The sequence below is a fragment of the Rutilus rutilus genome (genome assembly GCF_951802725.1).
Source record: "Rutilus rutilus genome assembly, chromosome: 3".
In the NCBI taxonomy this organism is placed as follows: Eukaryota; Metazoa; Chordata; class Actinopteri; order Cypriniformes; family Leuciscidae; genus Rutilus; species Rutilus rutilus.
The window spans coordinates 54,231,537-54,248,481 of NC_140211.1; the positions used below are offsets into that span (position 1 = coordinate 54,231,537).

At 37.9% G+C, this 16,945-nt stretch overlaps 1 protein-coding gene across 3 annotated transcripts in view; it reads right to left on the reverse strand.

Moving 5' to 3' along the window:
* Positions 1 to 1,201: 1,201 nt before the first annotated feature.
* The window catches only part of mrvi1 (murine retrovirus integration site 1 homolog), a 37,332-nt gene continuing 21,588 nt past the window's right edge, over positions 1,202 to 16,945 (reverse strand). For 2 of the 3 annotated variants that reach the window (XM_084405564.1, XM_084405565.1), the window contains exons 12-24: positions 16,153 to 16,644; positions 15,896 to 15,974; positions 12,669 to 12,783; positions 12,562 to 12,592; positions 10,891 to 11,031; positions 10,658 to 10,789; positions 8,290 to 8,443; positions 8,143 to 8,192; positions 5,865 to 5,984; positions 5,630 to 5,697; positions 4,043 to 4,162; positions 2,092 to 2,220; positions 1,202 to 2,010 (exon numbers count right to left, since the gene is read on the reverse strand). In XM_084405564.1, the coding sequence (XP_084261690.1) occupies positions 1,770 to 2,010; positions 2,092 to 2,220; positions 4,043 to 4,162; positions 5,630 to 5,697; positions 5,865 to 5,984; positions 8,143 to 8,192; positions 8,290 to 8,443; positions 10,658 to 10,789; positions 10,891 to 11,031; positions 12,562 to 12,592; positions 12,669 to 12,783; positions 15,896 to 15,974; positions 16,153 to 16,644 (1,872 nt within the window). In that variant the 3' untranslated portion in view covers positions 1,202 to 1,769. The remainder of the gene's footprint in view (positions 2,011 to 2,091; positions 2,221 to 4,042; positions 4,163 to 5,629; positions 5,698 to 5,864; positions 5,985 to 8,142; positions 8,193 to 8,289; positions 8,444 to 10,657; positions 10,790 to 10,890; positions 11,032 to 12,561; positions 12,593 to 12,668; positions 12,784 to 15,895; positions 15,975 to 16,152; positions 16,645 to 16,945) is intronic. The other variant, XM_084405563.1, reaches the window with a different exon arrangement.

The window sequence follows — 16,945 nt, forward strand, 5'->3', positions numbered from 1 at the left end:
TTTGCAACTACGCGTTAACTAACTCTCATTAGAGTATTAGTAGACTGTCTGCTTAATATCTGCTAACACTTTATTTTGATGGTTCCCAAACAGACATTCTAATGAGAGCTAATTGACATGTAGTTGCAAAGTTACTTATAGTTAGTAGAATGTCTAAAGTGGACTATCGAAATAAAGTGGAACCTTAAACACTAAATCTCCCACTTAACATTAATCTGGCACAAAAAACAAACATTTTATAACACTTAATTTTAGCATTTACTCTCCATTTTAAGTGTCATGGCAAAGCATGCTGGGAAATAGACATCCCAGCCCATGTTTGTCTAAATTAAAAGAAACAAGTTCATAGAAATTAAAACAATGAAACAATTCAACATACTTAAAATGTGTCAGTTTTGTGAACTCAAAAAAAAAGAAAAGAAATTGTACAGTAAATATTTTAAGTTGGCCCTACTCAAACCAATTAATTATTTTGAACGTTAGGGTTTACAGTGGGTGTGCATTAGTTTTCAATTATTCCACTTATACTACGGTTACCACACCTCAAAACAATGTTCAGATGATGTATTTAAAGACATTTTTCTCCTTAAAATAGTCCTGTGTGTAGGACTAATTTCTTATGTATCTCATCCAAAGCATCCATTGCTAATTCCAAAACGTAATTTTAGAGCTAGCAACAGAGGCTTGAGCCACTGATAGCAGACTAATGCAGTGCAGTTATAAAGAGAGAGAGAGAGAGATTAAGCGTATGTGAATTACCTGTGTACCAAAATTAATTTTGTGGCAAAAAACATGGAAATAATTTGTCAGTGTTGTTGTTGGTTTTGGTTCTTTTGCTGTTTTAGGCTGTAAGGACATGTGAAATAACTGAAATAATTTGGCGAAGTGATATGGACATGTAACGCGGTCAAGACCTGCCTGGATCTACTTTAGCCGTGCGTTTCCATGAAAATAATTGCACACCTTAGAATGTTTGTCAACCAATCAGATCCAAGCATTCAGCAGTCCCGTAGTATAAGCATAATTTACCGTTATTACATAGCAACGTGTAACTTCGTCACCTTAAAATAAATTGTTATCAGTAATTTCGTTTTTCTTTTGAAATAGGATCAATAAAATTTGTTTGGTAAAATTCCCCTATTTACTATATTGTGAAAACCTGGAGCAATAAATATCGCATGCACTCCAGAAACAAACAGGCCTGATTTTCAAACACCTTTATTACAAGGTGAAGTGGCACAACAGTAAACACAAGCACACATGTGCAAATATGAATTCTTTCATGCTAGTTAAAAGTGCTCTTCAAAGTTGTGAAAAATTCTGTACTATTAAAATCAGTGCTCTGAAGGCACAAGCCCACACACAACCGTCAACTACCAGCTGCAAAATATTGCACTTCAGGATCTACCTTGGAATGTCAATTCAAATAAACAACATAGACAATTGCAAAGAATTGAAAACATACTGTACCAAATTCTGTATTAAATATTGTAGTTAATATTTCAAATATATATATTTCACAAAACCTGAGAAGTTTAATCATAAGGTTTGAGTGGTATAATCATATATCATCTGTGACATGAGTCGCATAAAACCTTTCTCTGCAGTAACTTTCCCAACCTCAAGTAATATAACTTATCAATGCAAATCTGATTCCTCATCTAAGCACACTTGGTCCCTAAACAATAACAGGTAGTTCTGCTATTCACTAAATGCAGTGTGAAAGACTCGTAGAAACAATATGAGCTGTGTTTGACGAGGGAATAATGTCATTCAGGGGCGGGAGTCTTCGACCCTACATTCAGTCCAAAAAACTTCTTCTTGCCTGGAATGGCGGACTTCTCTGCAGACGTGTCTCCGCTGTCACTGTAGCGGCTACTGAAGAAGTTTATGACGTTGACCAATACGAACGAAGCAAAGAACAGAGTGAGGACAATCCAAAGCACCCGATTCCGTCGGAAGAATTTGGGGCATATCCGGTCAATGACCTCTAATGCCTCCTCAAACCTGCTGAAATAAAGCACAAAGGCAACGTGACTAGAGATTTATTGAAAATGATGTGACAGCCAAACACTCTGAAGTCAGGCTTACCTATTAGACTTCCTGTCTTTATCGGGATTTCCTCTAGTTTCTTCTTCAGACTCCTGCTTCTCTTCTGCTTTCTCTTCCTCCTCGTTCAGCTCCTGAAGTTCTTTAGATCTCTTAAGTCCTTCTTGGTATCTGCAGTGACGATATTTATAATACAGTAGACTAATTAATGTACAGTAGAAGCTTATTTTGATTTGTAAAGCTTAAAAGAATGCGTTTATGCAGTGTGCTGTGCTATTTAGCTTTTATTGAAATCAAAATATCATGCTTTTGTGGTCTATGTAGTCTAATGTCTTTGTTCAATTCTGATATATTGTCACATTTACCCCTTTTAAAACTTCTTTTTTTTTTTTTTTTCATTTAAAAGAATCATAAAAAACAAGTACATTTCTCTAAGTTTTAATTACGGACTTTTAATAAAGAAATTTATAGTTTTATTTAGCAAGGTTTAAAGTATATTAAAATAGAAAACAGTTCTTTTAAATTGTAATCCTATTTCACAAAATGACTGTTTTTACTGTATCAAATAAATGCAGCCTTTACAATACGGTCTCATTTGTTAACATTAGTTAATGTATTAACGAATATGAGCAATTACTAATATTAACAAATACAACATATGATTTGAATAATGAGTACATGTTGAAATTAGCATTAACTTTTTAAGATTAAAAAATGCTGTAGAGGTGCAGTTCATTATTAGTTCATGCTAACTAAAGTAGTTAACTAATGTTAACTAATGAAACCTTACTGTAAAGTGTTATCGTGACTTCTTTTAAAAACATTACAAAATCTGACCAACCCCAAACTTTAGAACGCTAGTGAACAGTATATTTGCCTCATCAAGCTCAATAGTTCAACTGTCATATAGAAAAAATATGGAATTTACTTTCTTTTTTTTTACAGAAAAATGATTATTCTTGGCATAAAGCACAAGAATGACTGTTAATAATGCGATGCGGTGCAATATTTGCTTGCTGTCTAATAAAGCTGACCTTTTTTTGCATCTTCAAATCATACAAATTTTAAGTAGCCTACGGTTTATGAATTCCAAACTTAATGAAACAGGGTTGAAATAATGTAGTGCTACAATAAAGCGCTAACAACATATTTAGGACTAAGGATATGGTTTAAAAAAAAAAAAAACATATTTGTTGACTACTAATCTCATGAGATTTTAATGAGATATTGCCAAACTCACAATTAAATAACATTTTAATTCAGCAACAAAATCTGACATGAACCGTCCCATAAAGGTGGTTTCAGTTGCACTTTATTTTACAGTGTACTTACATTAAAAAGTTCAGGTTGAAGTAAAGTAAATGCATGGGTTAAGGTTAGGTTTAGGGGTTGGTTCAGGGTTAGTACCTAGTTATTGTAATTGCAGGACTGTAAAATAAAGTGCTACCGTTGTTTCATCTGCTAAAATAGCATTACATTTTTTTTTTTTTAGGCTAGACCAGCCAATGCGCATGTGCAGTCCTAAGCACGAGTCTCAGGTTTCTATGTGAACCGGAGCTTCTAAAGGCAGCTGAAGTGATGTAATGACTTTATCAATCAGTGATTGGCTCTTTTACTTAGAAGGCGGGACTTATTCTGCCATATTGTGCGTTGCAGTTTCTACTGTTCATAAGTAATAGGACTGAACAGTCTTTCTATATCTATAGTCTTTTCTAATACTCTAATGAGCGTTAGTTGACATGTAGTTGCAAAGTTACTTATAGTTAGCAGAATGTCTAAATTCGACCATCGAAATAAAGTTTAACCCACGTATTTGTTGACAACCAATCAATATTGAGGAGGAAGCATCCTACTATGGTGGTCCCCAACCTTGGTTTTCAAAAGAAGTGATAAAAATGGCACTGTTTCTAGAGAATGTTTTACAATTATGCAACTGCATGATCTGTAACTAGTCACTGTGCATCCACACAGATTAAAACACCAAGCGCGTTACCCTTTGTTATACGCTTCTTCTTCAATCTTGGCTTTGATCTCTTCCGTAATCTTCTCTGGACTGCAGACAACTTTGGTTGGCGTTGCTTCACTTTCCTGCTCCGTCAGAGGGTTTCCACTGCTTTGTTTCACATAGGAAAGGAAAGATGGGGATGGCGCAATAAAAAAAATTGCCATTACGCAGATGTGTGTGAACAACAGAACTGGCTCTCTCAGTTCATAACCACAGGTAATAACAAAAATAACCTCTGACCTAAAGGAGATTCTTAAATGCCACATGGCACACATACCACTGCAGCTCTGACAAAGGTGTGACATGAAATGTTTAAACGTCCTTTGGGAGGTCTTTAAACATCACTCGGTTTAGAATAGCACGCATCTTACCAGATTGTTATTGTCTTTCTGTCTTTGAGTTAAAACCCGGCATTTGGAGATGACAGTACGGTGACAAGCTCTTTACCTTTTCTTATTAAAACAATATGGTCGGACACTGATGACTGCTTTTTGTCAAACGTTCCTGTCCAAATGTTTAGATTTAATCACAAAATAGGATGTAAAACTGACTGCAGATGGGACTTTTGTGGGACTTCTTGTGTGCTATTTTAAGCACATAGAAAAAAACGAGAAGGTTGGGTAAGTTATAATCTTTCATTTGCTATGCAAATAAAGGTTCTTTATTGGCATCTGTGGTTCCATGGAACATTCTGAAAAATAAAGGTTCCAAAAAGGGGGTTTTCACAGCAATGCCGTTGAACCGGCAAATGTGGTTCTCCAAATAACCTTTCTGTGACCACTTATAACCACTTGTTTCCCTATGTGTGGAGATCTTGAACTTTATCTTGAACTTTAATCTGAAGAACTTTTTTCCACTATAAAGGACCTTTTGTGCAATGGAAAGGTTCTATGGATATTAAAGGTTCTTCATGGAACCACTGATGCTAATAAAGGTTCTTTATAGTGGAAAAAGGTTCTTCAGATTATTAAGTTCTTCACATAAAATTATTCTTTTAAGAACTATTCACTTAAAGGGATAGTTCACCCAAAAAAGAAGATTCTGTCATTAATTACATGTCGTTCCAAACCCGTAAGACTTTGGTTCATCTTCGGAACACAAATTAAGATCTTTTTGATGAAATTGAGAGATTTCTGTCCCTCCATTGACAGCTACGCAACTTCCACTTTGATGCTTCAAAAAGTTCATAAAGAGATCGTAAAACTAATCCATGTTCTGAAGAGACACGATTGCTTTATGTGACGAACAGATTGAATTTAGGCTTTAATTCACATATTCACAAGGTTCTCTGGAGAACCCGAAAACTCCCTTCCCCCCTTAGGAACCTTTATTTTTAAGAGTGTAGGTGAATAAGCTTCTTTAGATGGGCTTCCTATCCAACATGTAACCATGCAACATTTTCCTGACGCGAATACTTTGATAAGGCTCAAACTGAGGCATAGTTTTAAGGAAACTGAGGTTACCTAGGCTGTCTAGGAATACAGTACAGTTCCAAAGCATAACTTGATGAATGCGTGATCATGTGCACAGTTTATGGGGAATGTGACAGCAAAGTCGAGAAAGGCAGTGACTTACGGTCTGTCAGGCACATCTTGTTGTGTAGGGTCTGACGAACTGCCATTCTTAATGGTGTTTGCCTCACACTTAAAACAAAAGTAGAATACAATCAAGTATGAAGTCTCATTTTGATGAATGGCTTTGGCCTCAAATGTTCACCTTGATAATATGCCACATGTAGGGAACTTAAAGATAAGGCATCATTAATAACACGTGTCTGCTGACGAGGCAGTGTGCTTGAGATAGGACTCACCACCACAGGAAGGGCACCGGGTGCAATATTAGGGCCAGAGGGGACCGGCGTCTGTCCCGGGATGTTCAGCAGATTAAACTTGGGAACTACAGCTACACTGACTCTCCGTCTGGGCAAAGCCTTAGAGAGACAATTAGAGAGACAAAGACACACTCTCTGAAACTAAATACTTCACCATATGAACATGTTTACTCACGTTCTCTCCCTCTGTGATCTGATGTTATTGGTACATGATTAAAAATAAAGGATTTTCAATGGTTGTTTGCTGCACACAGAGATTTAAAAAGTGTTATATTACAGGTCCTTCAGATCAGTGTACTTGTTAACAGAAGTAAATCTCCACATTTTCTATGAACCATGGAACTTAAAGATCCCATGAAACCAAAACTGGACTTTTGTTGCTTCCAGGCTTCAAACTTATCTATATGCTAGTGTGCTCCTAAAGTTAACAAAATAACTTTCAGCAAATATACATTACTGTTTAACAGTTTGGGGTTAGCACGAATTTCTTTTTCTTTTTTTTTTATGAAAGAAATGTATTATTTTATTGAGCAAGGATGCATTAAATTGGTCAAAAGTGACAGTATAGACATTTATAATGTTACAAAAGATTTCTATTTCAAATACTGTAAACCATTTCTATTAATCTAAGAATCCTGAAAAAAATGACAAAAAGTATTAAGCAGCACAAGTGTTAGACATTGATGATAATAAGAAATGTTTGAGCAGCAAATTATCATATTAGGATGATTTCTGAAGGATCATGTGACACTGAAGACTGGAGTAATGATGCTGAAAAATTCAGGTTTGCATTACTGGAATAAATTACATTTTAACATATACCGATAAGCCAAAACAGTATGACCACCTGTCTAATATGCTGTTGGTCCTCCGGGTGCTGCCAAAACAGCGCCGACCCACCGAGGCCTGGACTCTACAAGAGCCCTGAAGATGTCCTGTGGTCTCTGACACCGAGACATCAGCAACAGATCCTTCATGTCCTGTATGCTGCGAGATGGATGCAATGTATGCAAACTTGTTGGTCCAGCATTTCCCACAGATGCTCAATTGGATTTAGATTTGGGGAAACTGAAGGCCAGGGCAACACCTTGAACTCTTCATCATGTTCCTCAAACCATTCCTGAACAATGAATGCAGTGTGGCAGGGTGCATTATCCTGCTGAAAGACTTCACTTCCTACAGGGAACATCATTGTCATGATGCAACAATGTTTAGATAGATGGCGTGTCACGTGTCAAATGTACGTCCAAATGAATGGCCGACCCAGGGTTTCCCAGCAGAACATTGACCAGAGCATCACACTCCCTCCACTGGCTTGTTGTCGTCCCACAGTGCATCCTGGTGCATCACTTCCCCAGGTAAACAGCGCACAACTACACAGCCATCCATGTGATGTAAAAGAAAATGGACCTGTAGGTGCTTTCGATGGTGGACAGGGTTTATCACAGGCACTCTGATTGGTCTACGCAGCAGTGTTGTGACACATTCCTGCCATTACCATCATTAAACTTTTGTGTGACTTTTATTTTGTGCCACAGTCGGGATAGCTGCATACCGCATACCGGGAGCAACACACAAGCCTTGTTTCAGAAATACTCTGAGTCTGACCCAGTTGCCTTGCCATAACAAAGTGTCCCTTGTCAAAGTTTCGCAGATCTTTATTCCTGCCCATTTCTCCTGCATCCAACACGTTGATTACGAGAACCGATAGTTTGCTTACCATCTAATCCACCCAGACCTTAATATATAGCCTTGTTAGGAGATGATCAACAATATTCGCTTCACCTGTGACTGGTCATAATGTTTTGGATCAGTGTATATTAAAATTTAGATCAATAAATGCAGACTTGTCGAGTCATCTTTTTAAAAAATTAGCCCAAACTTTTGAATGCCAGTGTACCGATTTAAAATGTAATGCGAGTCCTCCTACATGACTTACAGTCTCACCGTTTGTGTAAAACGGAATAAAACGATTACTATTACTATTACTATAACTAATACTATAATAAAACTATTAACAAGTCATCTTGTACTTTGAGGCATATCCACATTTGTATCAAATAAACGTCCTTTAGAATGAAAATGTTCTTCCTAATACTGTCTTGATCTGACTAGTAAGCACATCTACCGGTAATTGCAAACCAAAAGCTATTGACCATTAAAAAAACTTCCTGTTCAAGTTGGAAGAAACTTAGAAAGAAAAGTTTTCCTACGGCATCAGGCTTTTTGAATTCTTTAGGAACAGACTTCTGCCTACCTTTCCCATTTGCAGTGACATGGATCTTGATGTACGTGGAACACCATCATCTGTACGAAATGCATAAGTGAAATATGAAACATGAACAGGCATGTTTTTTGGGGCAAGACAACTGTGGTTTTGAAGCCCTGGATGATTTCCATTTACCTCCAGTGTCTATTGAACCCCCATAGCAGCGGTTGGAGTTTTGGTTGGCGAGTTTCTTGAACTCCATCAGCTCAGCGTGGTCCTTCTCATACGTCCTCTTCAGATTCTCCACGTACTGCATCATAACCTCAGTGGCCTTGTTCATTCTCTTCTCCTGCCACGGCCAAAGCAAAGGCACATTATCATATGCACAATCGACTGGGTGCTGTGCATCTCCAGAACTCTGGGATTTTTGGTCGAAAAATAAAAAAGGTAACTGTGACTTTATCTCGGAATTCAGATTTTTTTTTTTACAAGACAAACTCGCAAGTTAAAATTGCAAGATTTAAACTCGCAATTGCGAGAAAAAAGTCAGGATTGCGAGATTTAAACTTGCAATTGTAATTTAAAAAAAAAAACCGAATTATGAGGTAAAATGTTACAATTAGCTATTTTAATTTTTATTCTATGGAAGAAACAAGCTTCTATACAAGATGATATTCTTATAATAAAATGATTATCTCCCAAAAAAGGATATAGTAGTTGCTAGGTCTCTGACTAATGTTGTTGCTGGACGAACAAGGATGTTAATTCAGGGTCATGTCTTAAATGACGTTGAGCAAATTTTCAAATATTTAATCCTTGTCACACACTCATTTTCTACTATGTAAATCTACTATACAAAAGTAGACTTCAAATGCATTTGTTACAATAAATGTGACGGTATTTGAGGGTGTTAATAAGATGTTCATTCTATGATCATTCACCCTCAAAAATATTTGTATCATCAGTCACTACAAAGTTACGGGATGTAAGAGCAAGGCATTGTGAGTTGAGGTAATGATACTTGCAGTGAACCCATGCAGGGCATAATAGTGTCACCACTAGCAACGGACATACCGCTGAGCCCTTCTCTGTTAACTTGGTTTACTTTAGCTTGCACATTAACCTAAGGGCAAGCATGACACTTAACTAAATCTATCACAAACATCTCTTATCTGCCAGAAAATAAACATTCCCATCTAGTGCCTCCACCAAGACAAAGGATAGTTTTCTCATGAAAACATGAAGAGCACTTCAGCTGAGAGAGACTCTCAAGGAAAATTTCTCCAAAATCTCTTTTGCATAAAAAGCACAGCTCACACAGAAGTCCAGGCAGCTTTCTGTTGGTCAATGCAGTGAATTTGTGCATCCAACTTGAACATGAACTTTTTTGCCCTCATGCGAAACTCCCAGATGTGCAGATCCCTATTGGAATGAAAGAATTTTATCCACAAAATGTGACCACACCATCACACAATATTCCTGATCACGTAGATTCGGCGCAAAGAGGAGGCCTAAACGTTCCAGCGCAAACGTTCCCTGGTGCTATTTTGCAGGTTTAGAAAACAATTCCGCCACTGACCAGGAAAAACCTAGTCTAAAGTCAGTGGCGTGTTGCCCATGTTATTCAAATGCTATTTTAAGGGCGCAGGCTTGGCCATAATCAATGTAGCGTGTGCACAACGCGCATGCACTTTGATTCTCTCATCTACACAGATGCAGCAGTTTTCATTTTTAGAAAACCATACATTATTACAAGGAAAAATATTACTGTAACACACGAGGGAAATCATTGTTGTGTCCATGAAGATGTGAAAAAATAGGCATAAATCTAGCTTACACATTTACTCAAATTATTATACGCCTGTTTAACCGAAGCTAATTGGGGTGGGTTTCTCCCATCCCATACAATGTCACTTCTCTGTGTTTTACAGCCCTGACGAGAACGTCGGTCTCCTCGGCTGTGAACCGCTCCTGGTGCGCGCCTGGCAAATCCGCCGTTATAATAGCAATCCGCCATGGAACAAGCGCGCCTGCTCTTAAAGGGAATGTGAGATGACGCTCTGATTGGTTTATTTCACGTTACGCCCAAACCACACCTATGAATAATGTAGCTACTTCAGACCAACCCATTTTAGATTTGCGTCGGGCACAAGAGTCATTTATCCCGCCGGTATAATAGCAACAGCACCCAAGACCCACCCACAAAGTTACTTGCGTTTCGCGCTTGATAGTTTCAGATCGTTAAAATAGGGCCCAATATATCTATTTGCTATTGACAAAGGACCTGTTTTTGCATGCACAATTTAGCTAATGTGACCACATCTAAAAAAGTTCCCCACTCAGATTCCACATCGGGTTTAGTTGGTCACGTGAATTCGCTGCTTTGACCAACAAAATGCTGCTTGGCTTCAAAGTGACTTCTGTGTGAGCTGTGCATCATTCATCGCTACACTACTGACAATTGAGCTTTTTTGCCTCCAAAGTTTCACTGAAATTTGGTTCAAGTGACCGCAGCTTTAGAAGTTCACATGAAGTTATGACGCTGGAATGTTGAGCATCTCACCTGCCGCACGGCTCCCACCATTTCAGCCCTGCTGGAGAGGCGGTTTGTCAGGCGATGTAATAAGGCAATCGTTTCTAAGAGTTGCTGGTAAAACTCACGCTGCTCAACATTCTGCCACACTGACACAGTGCTCTGGAATGGCATGCAGACAAAAAAATTATAATAAATCAAGCTATTTTCCTGTTAATTCCCAACATGTGTGTTTATGTGGGCTGTTTGCATTGAGCTCTGACCTTGAGACTGCCTTTAAACTCTTCCAGTTCCTTCTCCGCGTTTTCCTCAGTCAGGTTGCGCTCCCTTTCCGCCTGTTTCAGCCGCGACTCCAGCGTGTAATTGTCATTGCGGAATGCCAGGGAGAGCTGCACAAAGGCGTTCTGCAGGGAGAAGACAGCAAACATGGCCATTAAAAGACAAAATACATCCATTCGCTGTGAAAGTATTTGTCACTGTGAGAACACAACTGATTTCACATGTTTATAAGTCAATAAGCCTCTGGCACAATGGAAAAGATAAATGCAGAAATCATACAGAAAAGTAGTTTACATATGTATCATTCTCAGGAAGTGCTATGTGTCATATATTTTACAGGATATTGACTTTAGTCACATTAATGAACTCATTTGACTGTTCAGTTTGTAATCAGAAGTTTTTACCAGAAGATTTGAATGAACATTTGGTGAGCATTTTTAAAGACAAGTACAGAGAAAAATAATCTGAAATAATATATATTTTTTTTAATTACATTGAAAATGATATTTAAACACCATGTTTCCACTGTCTGTAGCTTTTCTTTAAATGTTAATATGTATGTATAGAATATATTTGTGGTTAATAATAATAATAATAATAAACACAATTCAGGTACAGATCATGACCTGAGAACAGATTATATAAAGAAATATGATCAAAGTTATTGTGAAAAATAAACTACTGTACAGTTTTTTTTGTATGTTTTGGAAAAAGTCTCACCAAGGCTGCATTTATTTGATAAAAAAATACAGTAAAAACAGTAATATTGTGATATATGGTTAAAATTTAAAATAACTATTTTCTATTTGAATATATTTTAAAATGTAATTTATTCCTGTGATGCAAAGCTGAATTTTCAGCATCATTATTCCAGTCTTCAGTGTCACATGATCCTTCATAAATCATTCTAATATGATAATTTGCTGCTAAAGAAACATTTCTGTTAAATTTCAAATTTTTTCATATTTTTGATGAAACTTTTGATTCATTTAATGAGGATTTAATTTAATTGAATGTCCTTCCTGAAAAGAATGATACTTTTCTTTCCTTCCTTCTTTCTTTCAAAAATAATTAAATACTGTACAGACCCTAAACTTTTTACATTTGATTTGTCGATTTAGTAGGATTTAATACACAGACTTCTCTAATACACATGGTAGATGAATAACTTGACTTTACAAGAGGTTGTGCTTTTGCGAACTGGAGCAGGACTAAGGAAAGCATTAATATCATGGGAACTTTACTGTCAGGATCAAAGAGAGCGGCAGGAGTACAGCCAGTATTGTCTGAATATTAGAGAGGAAAGTACGTCCAGCCCTTGACCCTCACTAGCGTCATCCTGGGAGCAGATTGTATTCACAAAGGCATGTTAGTTTCCTCACAGGGGACAGGAACTCACTAAAGCCCATCAAATTGCCATGTCCTAAGCCAGGCTCAGCCATGGCCTTCGCTTACATATCAAAACAGCCGCATTCTGCACAACACTGTACTGAACAAGTGTAGCTGTGATGCAGTTATGACAACATAATGATTCCCGCACCCCTGGACTGTATTTTCTTTTATTATATAGAGAGTCAAAAACTAACAATGGTATAAAAAAAATAAAAAATAATAATCTATATACAATTATATACGAAACTCAAGAATATACACACCTCAACTTCCTTCTCTGAGAGCGGAGGTGCACTGCAACAAAAAAAAAGTGGGATTATTAGTAGGTAATTAATATTTCTATGTTCAAATAATGGATTTATGAGCGTACCAGCCAGGTAAACCTCTGTGCAGTTTGAGCTTGCGCAGCATGACATCTGAAATGTTGGGCATGGCGTCAGGTTTCTCCTCTTCACTGAGAGAGCTTGTGAGTGGAGAGAGTGGACCTGAGAGATGAACCAATCACTAAGATTTAATGCATACATAATGAGTCTATCTTCCAAATCGTGTTTTTGTCTTATCCTGAATCACTACGGTACGCCTATAATAAGTGTTTATATTCTGAATATTTTATCCCTGGCGGGACGACAAACGCTGCAGAAAAGTCTCGACGTGACTCGTCATAGACATAAACAGAGAGAAGTAGCTCCGGCTACAGTGTTCTTCCGCTAAATGAATGCAGTTTTGTTTATTAACCTCTAGTCTGAGTGTCAAAAATTACATAGTGTACCTTTAAGAGAGCTGTAAAAGAAATTATTACAAGCATTACGTGTTGATTGTGACATACATGTGCCACCTAGTGGTTACATTTCAAATGTATTTCAAACAAGTAATATAAATCAGTGTAAAAACAGATCAGTGATACAATAAATCCCATAAAAGTGTGTGACATCTCCGCCCCATGTTCTGGGTTAAAAAAAAAACGTTAAATGGATAGTTCACCCCAAAATAAAAATCATCATTTACTCACCCTCAAGCTGTTCTAAACCTGTATGAGTTTCTTTATTCTGTTGAACACAAAAGAAGATATTTTGAAGAACGTCAGTAACCAAATCTATTGATTCCACAGTATTTGTTTCATAGTATGGAAGTCGGTGGGGTCCAGCTACTGTCTGATTACCATTCTTCAAAATATATTCTTTTGTGTTCAACAGAAACTCATACAGGTCTGGAACAACTTGAGTAACTGATGACAGAATTTTCATTTTTGGGTGAATTATCATTTTAAGCTCTACTGACAATAGCAGAGAAACAAACTGACAACTTGTGAAACAGCATAGAAAATAATGTTGAATAGTCCCTAATAGGCTCAAATGGTATAGTCAAGTGTTCTTCACATGAGACTTTGAGATAAAGGCCTGGCCAGTACTAAACCCTGTAACTTCTGCATGATACATTTGAGATGCCAGAAAGGGACAGTTTACATAGAACTGAATTTTTTGGGGATTAACACATAACCAGAATAATTAATCTGCCTAAAACAGAAGGGATAGTTCATCCAATTTTTTTTTAATTCATGCATGATTTACTCACCCTCATGTCCTTTCAGATATGCATAAGTTACTGGTTTCACTTTATTTTGATGGTCCCTTTAAAACATTCTGTTGACTATAAGTAACATTGCACCTACATGTCATTCTAACTCTCATTAGAGTGTTAGTAGAGTATTAGTAGACTGGTAGGGTTCGGGTTAGACTAACATGTATTTGCAAAGTTACTTATAGTCAGTAGAATGTCTGTTGGAGGATCATCACAATAAAGTGTTAGCAGATATTAAGCAAACAGTCTACTAATACTCTAATGAAAGTTAGTTGACATGTAGCAAAGTTACTTAGTCAACAGAATGTTCAAAAGGGACCATCGTAATAAAGTGTTGCCAAATTACTTTCTTTTGGGGAACACAAAAGATATTCTGAGAAAAAAAGTCTGAGTTTTATTTGTCCATACAATGAAATGTTGTCTGGGCCCCAAAGTTCTTCAAAATATCATATATTGTGTATTGCAAAGAAGAAGCAAGAAAGTCATACAGATCTAGAATGACATGTGGGCAAACATATTTTCATTTTTGGGTGTTCTATCCCTTTAAACCAACAATATATATAAATATAGCTGCAAGCAGCCATTAAGGGGCCAAGCAGAGAAGAAGGCACGATAAGTAATGCCAGAATGGCTTCAACATCAGACCAACTGCAACAATGAGCAGTTAAAGACATATTAAGATGATTTTAAGCAAAATAGCTAAAAAATCATAAATACAGTCACTATTAATATCATTTAATGGATTATCACTTTCAACCAATAGGTGGTGCTGTGACCAAATTGATGTGTTGTGGTCAGAGTGAGGTGACATTGACACATGCAAACTTTGGTGTCAATATGCCAAAGCATTGCAGACATACAACCTCAGAGTGTTTTGGCATTATGCCTCAACTTTGTTGATGCGGTAGACAAATAAGTTTTGTCTATCAACGCGAAATACATAACTTTTTGTCGGCCTGGTCTGAAGATGATACGATTCAATGTTGGTGAAAATCAGACCAACGGTTTAGAAGGAGTTCGAAAAAAGTAGGTTTCAAAATGGCGGACAGGACGTTCGGCCGACTATGGCAAAATTGGTATCTATGTTCTCGTCATGACCCAAGGAATCTATTAAGCTGACTGCACCAAACCTGTGCAGGCACTCTCAGGTCTTGGTTGTCATAACACACACCAAGTTTGGTCAGAATACGCTACTGCGTTGAGGAGTTATAGCCTCAAGTTCAATTTGGCATGCTCTTCCTCAGTTATTCGAGAACAGTACAACGAATCAACTTGAATTTCATAACTTTTTGTCGGCCTGGTCTGAAGATGATACGATTAAATTTTGGTGAAAATCCGACCAACGGTCTAGGAGGAATTCGAAAAAAGTAGGTTTCAAAATGGCGGACAGGACATTCGGCGACTATGGCAAAATTGGTATCTATGTTCTCGTCATGACCCAAGGAATCTATTAAGCTGACTGCACCAAAACTGTGCAGGCACTCTCAGGTCATGGTTGTCATAACACACACCAAGTTTGGTCAGAATACACTACTGCGTTGAGGAGTTATTGCCTCACGTTCATGTTGGCGTGCTCTTCCTCTAATCCGCTCGCAAGTTATTCGAGAACAGTTTAACGAATCAACTTGAATTTCATTACTTTTTGTCGGCATGGTCTAAAGATGATCTGGTTTAATTTTCATCAAAATTGGATTTTCATAACAGAAAATGACGTTATAGGGTGCAATCAGGGGGTCTTGAGCCAAGGAATCAGAGGAAAAAATAATTTCTTGCCCGTACGGTTCAAAAGATAGTAGCATAAAGGTGAGTGAAACTTTGGACAGCTGGTGGCACTAGAGGGATTGAGTTAGAGACTCCAAATTTGGTATGGTGACAGACTGTCCTCTATCTGTTTGCCAAATCTAAATAATAAAAATAGGAACACTAACGATTACAATAGGTGCTTATGAACCTTTGGCACTTGGCTCCTAAAATAAGCTGCAATAAATGTATGCACAGACTGACACAAGATGATCGCACCTCGTTCCTGCTCGGCTGTTTCACTCAGGTCAGGAAGCTTTGAGCTGTAGATGCTCTGGTTACGCACCAGCTTGTGCTCCTAGAAGAGGAATGAAAACCATAAACCAACTTTCAAAAAGTGATTCCACTAAATCAGGGACATAACATTCCCTTTATTCTGCCAACTGGGCTTAAATCTCAGAGAAAGCCATAAAAAGGAACATTAAACTATTGAAAAAGCATGGTTATGGGGTTGGCCAAAGACAACAAAGGATTACCTCACGCAAACTGGACAGTTTTTTAACGGTCCCAGGTGGCACAGGGAAGTCCTTGTACCCAGATGACTTATAAAGAGACTCCCTTGATTTGTCAGGGAAGGACAGACTCTCCTCGCCTTTGGGAGCAGCATTCCTCATGTTCATGGAGCCCACCGTGTCCCAGGAGACGGCTCTCATTAGAGGTGGGAAGGCCCCTATTGTTTTGATTTCGGCCGTGCATGGGGCTTGCTGTGTGGGGGGTCGGGGCACGGGTTTGGCGACCCCTGTGGCTGGAGGTTGACTGACACCACGGCCAGGAGTCTCCTCCTTTTTCTGGGCTGTGTGTTCAGAGTTCGTCCCCTTGTCCATTGCTCCATGATGGTCTGGCTTCTCCTTCTGAACCACGGCGGGATCTCTGGCTGGTATGGTGGTGGCATAACGCGGGGTTAAAGTTCCAGAGGACACCTTTTTTTTCTTGTCGCTAGGCATCCACTCTACTAGCCTCATGAAGGTCTGAAGCAAAAGAACAAAAGAGTGAGTTTAATGATTACGGAAAGAACAAGTGCATGAAGTGCATGCTACAGATGTGTGGGTAATTATGTTGTTTTTCTTTTGTGTTCATGTGCTGAAAAGTGTCTGCAACACGTTTTGCTTTCAGTTTTGAATTTTATTTTGTCATTAAAATTCATGTTAAAGATTAGCTGGTTCCCACTTCTTTCTTCCCCGTACTACCAACTGTTTCAATTACATTCAGATCACACTTAAGCATATTATTTCATAATAAGTTACTCTCGTTAGCATAAAATATGCTAAA